Raw genomic sequence first — 15,382 nt, 5'->3', positions numbered from 1 at the left:
CAAACTCACAAACCGTGAGATCATGGCCTGAGCTGAATTCAGACACTCAATCCACTCAGCCATAAGGTGCCCCTGAAACCTTTTTAAGGTATTAATATACTTGCAAAAAAAAAAAAAAAGTGTGTTCTTCTCAATAATTGCAATCCCTAAGTAAAAATGAAGACATTTAGCAAGTTTGATGGTGGTCAGGAAAATATGTTGTGGGATAACGGGGTAACATTTTTGAAACACTATAGTTCATCCCAAACTGCGATGTTTAATACATACAAATAAAAAAACCTTTGTTAGGAGAACTACCGTTTTCATAATTTCAGGATGCACTGTTAAATTTGTAGTATGCACCCTCGATGAATCCTCACTTGCTTAGAATACCCTTTTGATTATAAACATATTTTGTTAGAGGCACTAGGGATATATGGATTCCTCTACATATTATTCTGTGAGAAAAATCTATTCTACATTGAATAATGTGAGTCCAACAATGTCTTTGTTAAATGTTAAATGTTAATGTCTTTTTTTACTTTGACTTATTGAGGTTTTGCCAATCTTCACTGTGAGCCTCAAACAGACTGACACTACATATAATGCGCTGTCTTGTTTGATCTCTGGTTCCTCTATAAAGCATGCTGTGGGTTTAATGTTCTAAGGAACACATGCACAGAATGCATTTGGTAGTTATCTGATAAGAAAATAACATGAATTAGTAAATATAAACCAAACAGCTTCTAATACAATGTTTAACCAATGCAATAAAACACACAAGCAGGGTAAAATATCTCATGAACACACTACAGAAGATGTTCTTACCTTCTGGAGGAGTGAATACTGAAATATTTGATTTGGGTCCGATTCCTGCACTGGTTTCAGCTGCGACATATACATCGTATACCGTAAATGGTGTTAGGTTAGTGAATGCAAATTTAAGGTCTTTCGTGCTATTATCCAAAATCCGACCTGCAAAAAGCAAAAGATACTGTGGATTATTTTCTCATAAAGCATTTAATCATTCTCACATTTAAGTAGAGAGCCAAATATAGCAATTAACGTTTGTTACTAAAATTTAAAACATTACAGTCACAATTATTACAATTTTCAAACATTTACCTTAGTAGTGCATTGATATCAGGTTAATTAAAACAATGGAAAGAACATGAAAATCTTCCAGTATTCAAAATAACCTTCATTAAATCATAAAGCCCTATCCAACTACCATGTTATTTTTTGACATTTTTGAAAGGAAAACATTAGTTACTGCCAATATTAAAATAGCCACAGTATTTTATACATAAATTTAGTCATTTAAAATGCTAAACATTCTAATTATCTTCTTTAATATTTAGAAAATATTTCTAGTTTAGCTTCTGGGAAAAACTCCTTAAATAGTACATCATCAAAATTATTTTAACCCTCAACTTCACCTCTGAATAATTCTTTCATCTCTTGCTCTAGCTGAAACCAGGCTCTCTGGCTCTCTCCTAAGAACACGGCTTCTGTTCCTTTAGCCACCCCACCTGATGGTCTAATTTTTTCCATGGTCATCAAGTGACTATGCCTTCATAGCCTTGTCTCAGACCAATAGCTCCCTCCTTACAAAAGCTCACAGCTATAAATCTAATGTCATCAATGGCATCCACCACCTCTCATTGTTGCAGTGACCTTCTAAGCCCAGGGTCACTCCCCTCATTCTGGATGGTTTAGTGCCTGTTTCGATGTCACTGTCTTCAGTGCAACCATCTTAATTTGTGGTGATTTCAGTATTCCTACAGACAATCCTTAAAACACTCCCAGCTCTCTTCAAATAATCTAGTCCTCCACCCTATCTCAGCCACTCCCAAGGCCATCACTTTTACCAGGAACCCTGAATCTTCCATGATCTCAATTTCATGCAATTCTTTCTGACCATTCTTTCTTATCTCCTGTTCATTTATTCTAGAACCCAAAGCAACAAGTCTTCAAGTTTACTGGGACCTCCAATCCATTGATCTTTTGACCTATTTTATTCTTTTTGGTTTGGTTCTTCACCACTAGGTTTCCACTCTTTATCCATTCTCATTGACATTGTTGATTATAATCACTGCCTTTACATAAGCCTTCAATTCCCTTGCCCTTTTCTTGTTGAAGGGAGCTGGAAAAAAACACAAATCCATTCTGACTGATATCACTTTATCACTACCACACCTCGAATGAGCCCTAAATTGTACCTAGCCCCCTACTAAACTTCCAGGCTCAATCAGTCTCTACTCTTTTAAGTTTTCTTTCATAGAACTCAGATTAGGAAAGAATTTTAGAGTTTACTTAATTTAACCCTAACCCTAACCCTAACCCTAACCCTAACCCTAACCCTAACCCTAACCCTAGCAATACCTTATCTGAACACCTCAAATTATCTGACAAGGGGATTCCAGGTCCTGATTATTCACAAAGATGGAGAACTTGCTACATTAAGTAGTTGCCTATATTATTTTTAAAGAACTCCAATTATTAGATATGCATTCCTTGTTCTAAGAAGAAATCTGATTTAATACAATGAAGTCCATTGTTCTTGATAAATATATTTGCAATTAGAGTAAGTGAAGGTCCTCCTGTTCAGACATTTGAAGACATGATGTCCTCCAACAATTCTCTACTTAGGATTTATCTCATTCTTTCAGCTTCTCCTCATGAAATACGGAATATGGACAATGTTTATGATTTTAAACAAAAACTTCAAAGAACCTCATCTTCCTTATTCCTTTTTTATTGTTTGCTTCAATTGTAGGATCTTATAAAAAGAGTGTGATACTTTTAAGGAGCTTGATAATGCTAACATATTTTACATAATTCTTACTCCAAAAGGCAAACACAAAACTGATTGAGACTTACCTGATGGTCCGTATAATTCAACTCTGTAACTAAATTTCCCTGTTATTACACTTGGTGGGTCCCATGAAATTGAAAAAGACTTCCCTGTAATGTTGCCTGTTACACAGTTTTGTGGTGGTCCTTCAGGAACTAAAATGGTTATAGAAAAAAAAGTTAACAAATAATAAATGAGAATTTTATTAAAAACACATAATAAAACACAAAGTCAGAAAGAAAATATCACACTATGAGCAAAGGGTTTTTTAATTTAAAAAAAAAGGAAACTGAATGAATTGAAGACTTTAAACAAGACCAGCTGGCTCATCAGATGGACTACTTATTTGTAACATAAACTAGTTTGATTTAAATGCTGTATATGATTGCACAGGGTGTTTCATTCCAACATTGTTCCCTGCAGTTACATTCTCCTGATACATACTTATATATTGAATTCAACCAGGCCTGGGCATAGGCCTTGAAAAGCACTCTCCCTCTGGTGGACACAGGTAGAAGGATCAGGGAATTAACTGGACCTACAGAATCTTATTGGCAAAGGTCTTTACCTTCTGTATTAATACGTGTATTTGGTTCTGAGGGGAAATTTATAACCTATAGTTAAAAGATTCTAATGTAACATGGGTAACATATAAAAAATAACGACATTTAAAAAGTCTGTCTTTCAAAGATGTGTTTCTACATTTTGCATTTTGATTGAAATGAAATATTCCAAGTATTTTTCTCAAGCCAAGGTTCTTGTCTACTAAATCTCACTGTGTGTTATCCTCATGAAATTATTTTTTTTAGCTGTAGAAAAAGAAGTATGGATGGAGGAAATGGTAAGATTCAAAGGTGATTATTTAAATCAAGAAAAAAATTTCAAACTTCATTTCATGAAATGATAAAAGCTGACAGCTATGTCATCAGAAAAAAAAAATACTGTGCTTTAGTGAAATTACCCTACCAGTAATAATTTCCAGTAACCTAAAAAATTATCAGTCACAAGTGAACAAGTCTGACACTACATGTTTAGTAGGGTATCATGTCAGTAACTACATAAATTTACATATATATAATACTATAATCCCATAATTAAATACATAAATACCCATAGCTAGAAAAGTGTACTTTTCAAAATTAGTAGTAATAATATCTAATTGTACTCATCGAATCCTAACACCACCACCAAAAGGAAGTTTCTATTGCTGTCTCCATTTTTCACAGAGGGAGGAAACTCCAGTGCAAAGTAGACATAAGTAGGTGTATTTTTTACATACTATTTTTGTCTGATACCGAAATGTGAATCACGTGATATTTCTGCCGCTACAGATGTTAATTCCACATTTGATTATAGCAGTCTCAGTGAGAGGAGGGTAGAGATGATTGCAGGAGATGTAAAAGGGCAGAGATGATTATGAAAAATTGTTGAGATCACATAGATAAAAACTTATCTTAGGATCATGGTTATTAGCTCAAGAATCCTTTGGGTCAAATCTCCTTTTTCATTTTAGATGCTTATGTTAATATTATAAAAGAGTACTATAATTGGTATGCCCATTTTCTGTTATTGGTGGGAAAAGTTACCGAAAGGGAAGGAAGTTTTAATAAAAAACATCTATATGAAAAAAAATGAAAGATTACTCTCTAAGTAGTTTAACTCTTTTTTTTCTACATACACAAAAAATGAAATCATACCTGATTCCGGTGTTCTGACAATGGTACTATCAATATAACCTGCTTCCGTTGTAACAGCAGAAACTTCAAAAAGATATGTTGTATAAGGTCTCAAATGTGTCACTACAAAACTTATAGGCTCTTTCCACACAGAGCTTATCTTACTCCTTGCCAACGTGCTCAAAGAATATGTGGTACGCGATGGAGGTGTAATTCTACCAAGGGTTGGAGAAGGGCTGGTGGTACTCCATAAAAAAGATTCATTATTCTCCTAGTGAATAAATAAATAGCATTGGGAAAATAATTGGTATCTCAAGGTGAACATAAGTGTAATTCTTTTTCTTTTATATAATAAATATTGTTCTTAAATTTATGTGTATGATTCATTACGATTTTAACAGATTGTTATCTATTCAAGTTATGGACAAATTTGCTAGATTTTAACTTTACCCATTTATATCTACAGTTTTAGAACAGAATATATTTATTGTATTCTTTATACCTTAATATTTCTTATGAATAGGATTTCAAAAGGCTTAGAATAAAGGTAAAGCTATAGCAAAATTATTAGTAAGAATTTTTAAAATTCATGTTAGGGGTGCCTGGGTGGCTCAGTTGGTTAAGCATCTGACTCTTGATTCCAGCTCAGGTCATGATCTCACGGTTTGTGGGTTTGAGCACCACATCGGGCTCTGCACTGACAGCGCGGAGCCTACTTGGATTGTTTCTTTCCCTCTCTCTCTGTCTCCCCCCAACCGCTGCAAAGTAAATAAATAAACATTTTTAAAAAATTAAAAGGAGGTTTTGAGACTTTTGTAACTTAAAGTATTCAAAACAAAATAATTTTGTTTATCAATACCACAAAGATCACCAAAATTATCTTTGGAAAAGCATGACACGGTATTCCCAGTGAATTCCCATAAATGACTAGAGTAATAACAAATTCTTTGCCAAAGATATGCACAACCAAAACAATCTACTTCCACAAACATAACTTTGCTGCCTTCTGCTCCCCTCCTGTCACATGGAAATATCTTTTTCAGCGATATCCTATACTTTGCTCTTTCAGGTCTTTATAAAATATCCTCCACCCAAAATAGCCCCCTCACACAATCTCTCATGTCCTTATTCCAAGGCCAAGCCAAGGTCCATTCACAAATGCGGCTCCTTTTAAGAAGTCTCTCCAGGGGCGCCTGGGTGGCACAGTCGGTTAAGCGTCCGACTTCAGCCAGGTCACGATCTCGCGGTCCGTGAGTTCGAGCCCCGCGTCGGGCTCTGGGCTGATGGCTCAGAGCCTGGAGCCTGTTTCCGATTCTGTGTCTCCCTCTCTCTCTGCCCCTCCCCCGTTCATGCTCTGTCTCTCTCTGTCCCAAAAATAAATAAACGTTGAAAAAAAAAAATTAAAAAAAAAAAAAAAGAAGTCTCTCCAGAGATCCCTGTGAGGTTTTTATATTTCTTGAATTCTCAAACCCTTCACTTATTCTACCTTGAATACAGCCAATTGTGTATAACATGATACTATAACCTAATACTATAAGTAATCAAGCAGCTAATAAGCACAGTGGCTTAAAAATTTTTTTTCAAATGCTGGAAACTTCAAGTTATAATTTCACCTAGAATTTTTGAGACATAGAAAGTGTTCATAACACTTACATTGCATTCTGGCAATTTCCCAGTCAAAATGTCTTCTACTCTGATGGAGACATCTTTCACTACTATCCCACTTCTGGCATGCTTGACACTAATCTTGAAGCTGGTAATTTTGCCATTTGGTTGCCGAGGTAAATACCAAATCAGGTTTACTGCAGAATGGTTAAAGGCCTCAACTGTGAGATTCACCACTTTTCCTGGAGCTGGGGAAGTGAGAGGGTTTGAAAGAAGGGAAAAAAACACTGTTATAAATCTTAGAATGGCATTCATATAATGTTGGGATGTTACACTTCTCACATTATGTAAAATTAAATATTCTATGTTAGAAAAAAACTCTACTTGGCATCAGACTTTTAGAAATATATTTAATTAGCTTTGTCTGGAATTTGAGCCCACAGATTTGTATTTAAGACAAAATAAGCTTTATTTTAGGATTATTTGGCAAATGGATCCATTGATGAACTATTTCAAGCAAATCTGAAAAATATCCAATCAACAGTTATTTGTGAATATGCAAACAAATTTGAATAATGAATCTCCTCCTGAAATATTTTGGAATTGTGTAATTTCCTTAGATAATGAAGAAGTGGCAAACTGAAACAATTAGCCAGCCATGTAAACTAAAAAGCACATTTCCAGAATGTATGTAAATATCTAGTGCCTAACATAAAGTGGACACCACCCAACTGGTTGTGCTTATTATGTTTTGAGTTTTATACACCCTCAAAATAAACTTTCATCAGAATTCGTGACCAAATAATTCTTAATAATTATTGATAAACTGCAATAACAAGCTATATGCCATTTTACCTGGTGTGAGACAAACATGAAACCAGAATGAAGTAAAATTATGCACATTAATTTCAAGGTAAGTTATGCAAAACTGACAATGTAAATAATCAAGATCCTTTATAATATAGAACAAACACGACAAATCACTATTAAGAGGAATAAAAACAAAACAGGATGCTCACGATAAAACACTACACGTGATAACAATGCCTAGTATTAAGATATAGAGTTTAAATGCACATTATAAAGAAGAATGCCCGAATATGAATTGTAAATAAAAGTCATATAAATTATATAAGGAAGTTAGGTCCTAGGAAAGAGAGATGTTATAAATTATGTTAAATCATAGAAACTAGGAAACTCAAGATCAGCTCAATTTTAATGGAAAAAAATAAACCAGTTTGGAGTGGTAATTAATCACTAATAATGGATGGAATGATTGATGGAAATTTTTTTCTCCATGGAAAACTCATCAATGGAATTAAAGCTTAGAAAGGACATTGAAAATATAACTCTCTGACACTAAAGATCAAACCACTTGAATATCTTTTGGATGGATAAAATATAATAAAGCAAAAGGAAAAGGGTTGTTAAATATATGAGGCTATAAAATTATGAGTTAAAACTTTTATCATGATTTTTTTAAAAAACTGTATTTGACATATAACTATATAAATTTAAGGTGTGCATTGTGTGAATTTTATATATATCCATATTGTATTATGATTGCTGTTGTAGTCATATTTAACATAACATCTATCATGTTACATAATTATAATATCACATTGTACTATTCATTATATTGTGCATGAGATTTCTATGGCTTACTTATTACTTGAGGCAAGTTTGTATCCTTGAACAACATCAGTCTTATTCCCCTACCCCCATCCCCTGGTGACCACCGTTTCACTCTTAATCCATCCTAATCACCTTTTAAAATTTCTGATATGTGTAAACTATACACATGGTTATAATTATGTCTGATATGTATATGTATATATATATATATGATATGTGTGTGTAAAAGGCAAATTGCAAACAAGCTACACATTTTCAAATGAACCTCAACAACAGATACAAGGAACTACTCAAGTATAGAGAAAATTGAATTTATAAGGTAACCAAACATTTATTAAATGCATGATTTTAAGATATTTTAAAAGTGATCAAAAATATTAAATAGATGGGAAATAATTAAATACGGTAAACAACACTTTGAAAAAATGGTAATTTGATTAACTTGCTTTAATAATTTTTTTTCTCAAATTTTTCTGCTTGTGCTTTCCTTTTGTGACTTCATGATGTCTGAAGAATAATCCTGGCTCTCTTCTGTAGTTGGAAGGTCTTTCTCTATTTTAAATAATCTAGCTTCTACTTCTGGACTTTTATGTACCAAAATCCAATTATTTCTCAATTTTCATAGAGTGAATTTATCCATTTTGATTCAAGTCAAGATTCAATACTGTAGTATCAAAACTTTCTGTTTTATAAATAAATCATTTCATCTTTCAGATAAGTGTTCTCCAACACTTTGAGGACATAGCTAGCCTAATGAGATGCATAAATTTTCTAGTATGTGTAAGTGTCTACAACTTTCCAAAGCATACACCATACAAAGCTTGCATTTATTGAGCCAGAAAGAAACTTCATAAATCCAATATAGAGACTTCTAAAAATATTACCTGCATTTCTAAGGATCTATCAAGTTGAAAATGGAAGTGCAAGAGGTATTTCTATTATCTTAAAGCCAAAATAAATTCTATGTTTACCAGAAATAATACTGATGGGAAGGTAAGAAGCTGAGTTTTTTCCACTTGTGGATGGAATATTAACCCAGTAAGGTATAACAAGTTAGCCTGTATAGTCTTCTGAAGAGTATTTTTATTCATGGGGAAGAAATTACTTCTGATTTAACAATAATGAATGCAGTTTATTTATTTCATAGAACTATTCCTTAAAGTTGGGTTATATATAGTATAAATAATAAAAAGGAGTTGGAGAATACTGACATAATGAAATTTAGATTTACATTACATTTTTACATCTTTAACATTTACAAAAAAAAAAAAAAAAAGGATAGATAGGAGCAAGAGAAATTATGTAATTATCCAATTTGCCCAAAAACTCACAACAAATGATCAACAGTGAGACTCCCAAGACAAAATTACTTTCATATATCATTCAAAAGTTTTTCATAATTAGAAAGAATATTATAATACATATTTTAATGAATAAGCATCCAATAAGACTCTAAAAGTAATTGAATGGCCATACTATTGAAAATTTTATGGATTTTAACACTATATTTAGTTTATATCCTTATTTATTTCAAATGACAAAAACTCATAATTAAGCTAATTTGGGAATAAATGATTTAGGAAAATTACCACTTTCTGCCGTTTGGAAAAGAAATGGGTCACTAAACACTCCAATGCCAGCGCTGTTTTCAGCAGCAACCTAAAATAGACCAATAGAATTGTGTTCAAACTTTTTACTCTCTAATTAAACAGAATCTGAAATAATAAAATTTTGACTTGTTGATAAGTTAAACGATAGACACTTCCCTTAATTCTTGAAATACTCTTAAAGTAGATAGCACACATGGAACTAATCCATATTTTCATTTTCCCTAAGGGTATATTTGCAGCACAGTTTGATTCAACACATTTCTCAAATTTCTAATGGAAAAATTAATAGTCAAGTTTTGTAGTCAATTAGTAGTGATAATAACAACAGACACTACTTGTGGGAAACTTCTATGTACCAGGAAATTTCCTAGAAATTTTATACATCTCATTTTATCCACATAATCAAAACATAAGGTATTCCTATCAGCATGTTATAGATGAGGAAACTGATTGAGAGAGGTCACGTAACTTGTGCAAGTCATACAGGAATAAGTGATAGAACCAGAATTCCATTGAAATCATGCTTATTTCTAAAGCTCAACCACTTTTTATTATATTAACACTGACTATTTCTGTAACAAATACTAAACCATATACACAGTATCTGGCTTGAGAATTTACAATATAACCAGTCAAATATATACCCAAGAAAATTTTACAAACAAGTCTAATCAGTGATAGTAAGTATTTTGAATTTAAAAGATGGAAAAATTCTTTTGACTCGGATAGTCTAGTCAAAGAGACTAGAATAGGCACAGAAAATGTCATTACTGAGATCAAAACTCTTATGTTATTCCAAATGCCATAAGTGGAGTCTGAAAACCTTGGTTTATATTGAATTTCACCTGGGGTGCCTGGGTAGCTTAGCTGGTTCATTGTCTAACTCTTGATTTTAGCTCAGGTCATGATCTCATAGTTCTTGAGATCAAGCCCCGTCTGGAGCTCTGTGCTGACAGCATGAAGCCTGCTTGGGATTCTACCCTTCTCTCTGTACCCCCTGCCTCTCAAAATAAATCAAGTTAAAAAAATTTTTTTTAATATATTGAATTCCACCAATTACCAAATGAGTAGCTATAGGCAATTTACTTAGTACTGCTCTAAATCCCATTTTCCTTCTCTTTAAAATGGGGATAACAATATATCTATGTCATAGAATTGTTTCAAGGACTAAATGAAATAACACATGTAAAGTACTTAATAGGATTTTCCCAAAATCACATAGATTTGATATCTACATTTGAGTATATCAAATGGACTGCACCAAATACCCTTTGGAATTCTGCAACGGCTAACATTTATTCGAACAGCGTAAAGGTCACAACAATGATTTATAAAGTGTGGAAAGAACAGAAGAATAAGGGCTTCCCAGTAGACCTGAAGTAAGAGAATTCAAAGGAATAAAAATTCAAATTCCATAAAAACAGATCTAAGCAGAACTAGGTTACCTAAATTACCTTTCTGTCTGCAATAGCTTCTTATATCACATTAAAATGTAATCTATACCTATTACCTTCAATAGTGTATTTTAACATATAAGCTAATCTGAATAAATGCTTGTTGATAGAAATTATGTGTACTATGCCATTCTCAGATGCCAGTAGAAAAGGTTTCCTAGTCTTTACCCATGGTTCTGCAATGAAATAGCCAAGTCATGAGTCTTTGACCTTGACCTCTACATCAGTAAGTTTCCTTTTAACTATTCTCATATAGAGGATCCCTACTATTGGGATGCTTTCCAATTCTTACTGTGTGTTTTTAGTCCACAAATAGGCATGCTTCCAATAAGGAAACCACCGCCCCCAGGCAAATTCTCTTTCCCATCATTTCTTACCATCCAGAAAGCCATCTCAGTTATGTCTTTTCACATATTTATACAGCTTTTATAGATTTTTTCTCTACATTCCATTATCTTCAAAGCTCAAAGGACATATTGATGTTATGTTGAAAATAGGATCAAAAAGATATCTGTATCCTTTCCTATACTATGGAAATATGACAAATGTATCTTAATTGTAAGTATTTTCATATGGCCTAACTAATTTAGGATTGCTTTTTATAATTTCTCCTTTACTTACTTTATTTAATTTTTTAAAAATGTTTATTTATTTTTGAGAGAGAGAGAGACAGACAGAGCAGGGAAGGGGCGGAGAGAGAAGGAGACACAGAATCTGAAGCAGGCTCCAGGCTCGGAGCTGTCAGCACAGAGTCCGACATGGGGCTCAAACTCACAAACCGTTAGATCATGACCTGAGCCAAAGTCAGATGCTCAACCAACTGAGCCCCCTAGGTGCACCTTCTTTACTTAATTTCTAAATAACATGTTGTTTAATTCTGCATATTAAACATTGTAAAGAACTAAAAGTTTTTCTAAAGACACAGTAAATTTTCAGGAAATATTTATTGAATGGAACAGAATTGAATTCACTGTTGTCTGAGAAACTGGCTCAATAGAAACTTTCAAATTTGCTAAGAGAAACGTAAATCTGACAAAATGAAGAGAAAAATAACAAACCTAACTTTACATTTAATGAAAAAATAGACTATTTTTTCCTATAAAGCCTAAGTTATTCAATTTAAACTTGATTTATTCATTTAAAAAGTCACTAAGCTAAATGGTTTTAAAATAAATAAATAATATAAATACACCTAAAAATGAAAAGAGATTACAACATTTGTTCAGTTAAGAGCCCAGATGGGCACTGAGGTCATGACTCAAATGTTCATTCTTCAGTCACTTGGCTGTGTTCAGCTGCAAAGTCTTGACCAGGTGGGAAAAAGTTCCTTCACTTTTAAAATGAATGAAATATTTTTTTAATTTTTTTTAAAAAATTAGTATTTATTTATACTTGAGAGAGAGAGAGAGAAAGAGGGGGGAGGGCAGAGAGAGATGGAGACAGAATCTAAAGCAGGCATCAGGCTCTGAACTGTCAGCACAGAATCCAATGTGGGGCTCAAACCCACGAGCAATGAGATCGTGACCTGAGCTGAAGTCAGAGGCTTAACCAACTGAGCCACCCAAGAGCCCCCAAATGAATGAAATATTTTAATAGTAAATAATTATTTAAAAAAATATTACCTTGATTTCATATGTTGTTCCAGGATTAAGATTAGTAAGAAGAACTTCCAGACTGTCCGGCTTCGTTCTAACTTGTGTATATTCTGTTTGCATCCATGGACAAACTTCCTTATATTTCACAATGTAAGATATGATTCTTCCATTTGGGTTAGGTGGTGTATTCCAAGACAGAAGAATCCCAGCAGATCCAACTCTTTCTCCCGCTAGGAAGACTGGAGGCCCTGGTTCTATTAAAACATATATATATATGTTGTTAAAAAGACAAACAACTATTGTATTTTCATAATCATAATCATATAAGGAAGAAAGTATTTACAGATGTGGACTTTTGAAGTTCCCAAAGACTAACGGCCTCTCAAATGTGAGTTTGACCTCCCTAGAGCTTTGCTACCAAAAGAAAAAAAAAAAAAAGGTTAAATGCGTTGGGGATACCCAAAACATTCTTTTGTAAGAATGTAAAAAATGGAATGCTACTACATACTACAGGCCAAATACACTTTTGATGCCAGATCGTTTTAAAAAGAAACGTATCTGTGCAAAGCTTACACAAACTTAATAATTACAAACTGAATAATTCTTCTGAGCAAGTGTAGTGAGTTTATTTTCATGGCTCTGCATCATTTAAATATTACTATTAACAGTCTCTGTGATCCATTTCACAAACAAGTATAATTATCATTATCATTACTCTCTGAAAGTCAAGAAAGCTAAAGAACTGGTAGAACACAGGTCTTAAACAGATCACTTTCTTAAGTTTCCATTTTGCGTTAATTACTAACCTGTTGTCATGCATATAATGCACATATTGCTAATGTAAGTATTTCCATCCAATAGATTTATACTAGCTGCAAATATTTCATAAAAACACTTCATAAAAAAAGAAAATACATACTCACTTGTTACATTCGTTGTCACTGTTCTACTAACAGGAGAGCTGTATGTTGTAGCAGAAATTGAAGAGATGGTCACATCGTACCTAGTGCCAGGAACAGCGTTGGAAACATCAACCTAGAACACCAAAAACAAATAACTGCCTTAAAACTCTTTCTGGAAAACAAGAAAGCTAAAACAATAAATCTATCACAACAACAACAAAAATAAACATCTCACTCTATAACTCTGCTGTGTTTAAAACATTCCAAATTCCATATTATTGTAAAATATAAATCTGTTCTACCACATAACTATTTACCAATAACATATAATGAAAACTTACAAAACATACTGTGTTATCAAGAACTAAATCAGTATTTCAATCTATCTAGTTTGTTGTCACAAGAAACAACTATTTAAGAATCTTAAGAAATCTACAGTCCATTGCTTAACCCTGGTTTTTAGAAGTATATTAAAATACCTGTGTCTCTGAAGTTCCAATAAAAAGTAAAAGAAAAATGATTATAAAATCCATCATTATTACATTTTTCAGGCAGTGGAATCACATTGATGGCTCTAGAGAGAAATGTTGCCTGCATTAATGATTTAAAGACAGATCCTCCTGGCAAGTACACAATTAATGAGCCTGGATTACTCAATAGCTCTGCCCTTTCTTTGTTAAACTATTCATGAACCCTTGGATGGCTGGCTGTAGGTTCAGGGTAAGACTGAAGAAAAAAACGCATAGATGTTGCTAAGGTAACAATCCACCGATGCTGAAACTTAAACTCATCAATTCAGCATCAGTGTTTTTGTCTTCATTTTGTGCTTTTAAAAACTCTCAAAGGAGTAAGTTTTCATGGTGTATGAGTTTCATAAAGAACTTTCCTATTAGGACCAAATATAAATACAAGTTGGCTCAGCAAGTACGATAATGAAACCTATACCTGATACTCTCCACCTCCAAGATCTTTGATAGTAACAAAGCCACTGTCAGGAACAAGATCCACATGAAACCTTTCCACATGGCCAGAGGGCAGGCTCCAGTACAGAGAAAAGGAATGTGCAGAAATATTGAAGGCTTTAAGTTTCTCAGGTCTTTCTGGTTCTGATATTGAAAAATAGAGGTTTGAAATAGCATTATTCTCTTAAATATTCAAAGATAAAATGAAAATCAATAGCCTGTAAGATTTCAACATAACCACACTGTCAGAAAACACTGAGTCCTTTAAATTATCTCTAGTCACACGTAGGTGTTAGGCATCTAAATCTTTAATAGTAACTAGTTTCTAAGTATAATTATCAGAAATAATATATCAATTTATGTATGTTTCTAGGATATATCTTACCTATTAAAATCTGTTAGTTGTCCAAATTGTTTGTTAAAGCTTATGCTTTAATTGAAAACTTGAATCATTTAAAGAAACTTATTTAAATCCAAATTATTGATTCAATTACCTGGATGTTTTAACAAGCAGAAGATAATTGGGAAAAAATGTAGCTAAAATCTGCCAATGTTTTTAAAGAGTGAGCATTTCTGATGAATATTTAGCTACGTGTTTCCTTAAAAGAAAAGCTGTTTTCTTATAGGAAGTAAACAATAAGTATTAACTGTCCTAGCCACTTCAACCATATTTTTCTACCTTTGCTTCCACTGTTTCCGGAGTTATGTTTATGATGCCTGTACCTCCTTGAAGGGAGTTTTCTGCATAAAGTTCTTCTGATTGGTTGCCAATGAGTCAGATACTCACTCTGCCTTATCTTTAGTGCAGATTCCAAACAAACAATATAGGGGGAGGAAAAGAGATTATGAAGCCAAGCATGTGAAAAACATACCTGATACAGTCCCAATCTAATACCATTTCCAAAAGAAAGGAGTCTGAAATTAATCACTGAACTCCACTTAACCATTTTAAAGCCCGCCTATCAGAGATACTTTAAAATGGATATAAAAAAATGAAACATACATTTCATAACAAAACTGATAGGGCACATTGCATAATATAGTAACCTTAAGAGGTCAATTTCTCACATTTGGGCAGGTGAGAGAGATACTTTTAGAAAAGTCTTT

At 33.2% G+C, this 15,382-nt stretch overlaps 1 protein-coding gene across 1 annotated transcript in view; it reads right to left on the bottom strand.

Annotated features, from left to right (window-relative positions):
* PTPRQ (protein tyrosine phosphatase receptor type Q) overlaps nt 1–13,846 on the bottom strand; it is a 201,205-nt gene extending 187,359 nt beyond the window's left edge. The window contains exons 1-8 of the mRNA XM_047067212.1: nt 13,793–13,846; nt 13,335–13,446; nt 12,439–12,665; nt 9,342–9,411; nt 6,166–6,365; nt 4,534–4,783; nt 2,863–2,991; nt 808–954 (exon numbers count right to left, since the gene is read on the bottom strand). Of these exons, the coding sequence (XP_046923168.1) occupies nt 808–954; nt 2,863–2,991; nt 4,534–4,783; nt 6,166–6,365; nt 9,342–9,411; nt 12,439–12,665; nt 13,335–13,446; nt 13,793–13,846 (1,189 nt within the window). The remainder of the gene's footprint in view (nt 1–807; nt 955–2,862; nt 2,992–4,533; nt 4,784–6,165; nt 6,366–9,341; nt 9,412–12,438; nt 12,666–13,334; nt 13,447–13,792) is intronic.
* Nucleotides 13,847–15,382: the final 1,536 nt, after the last annotated feature.

The sequence above is a fragment of the Lynx rufus genome, unplaced genomic scaffold, assembly GCF_022079265.1.
Source record: "Lynx rufus isolate CCGP_SWC_20201006 ecotype Redwood Valley unplaced genomic scaffold, mLynRuf1.p SCAF_7, whole genome shotgun sequence".
Classification (NCBI taxonomy): domain Eukaryota; kingdom Metazoa; phylum Chordata; class Mammalia; order Carnivora; family Felidae; genus Lynx; species Lynx rufus.
Note: the sequence above shows the minus strand (reverse complement) of the source record. Positions and strands in the feature narration are given on the sequence as shown.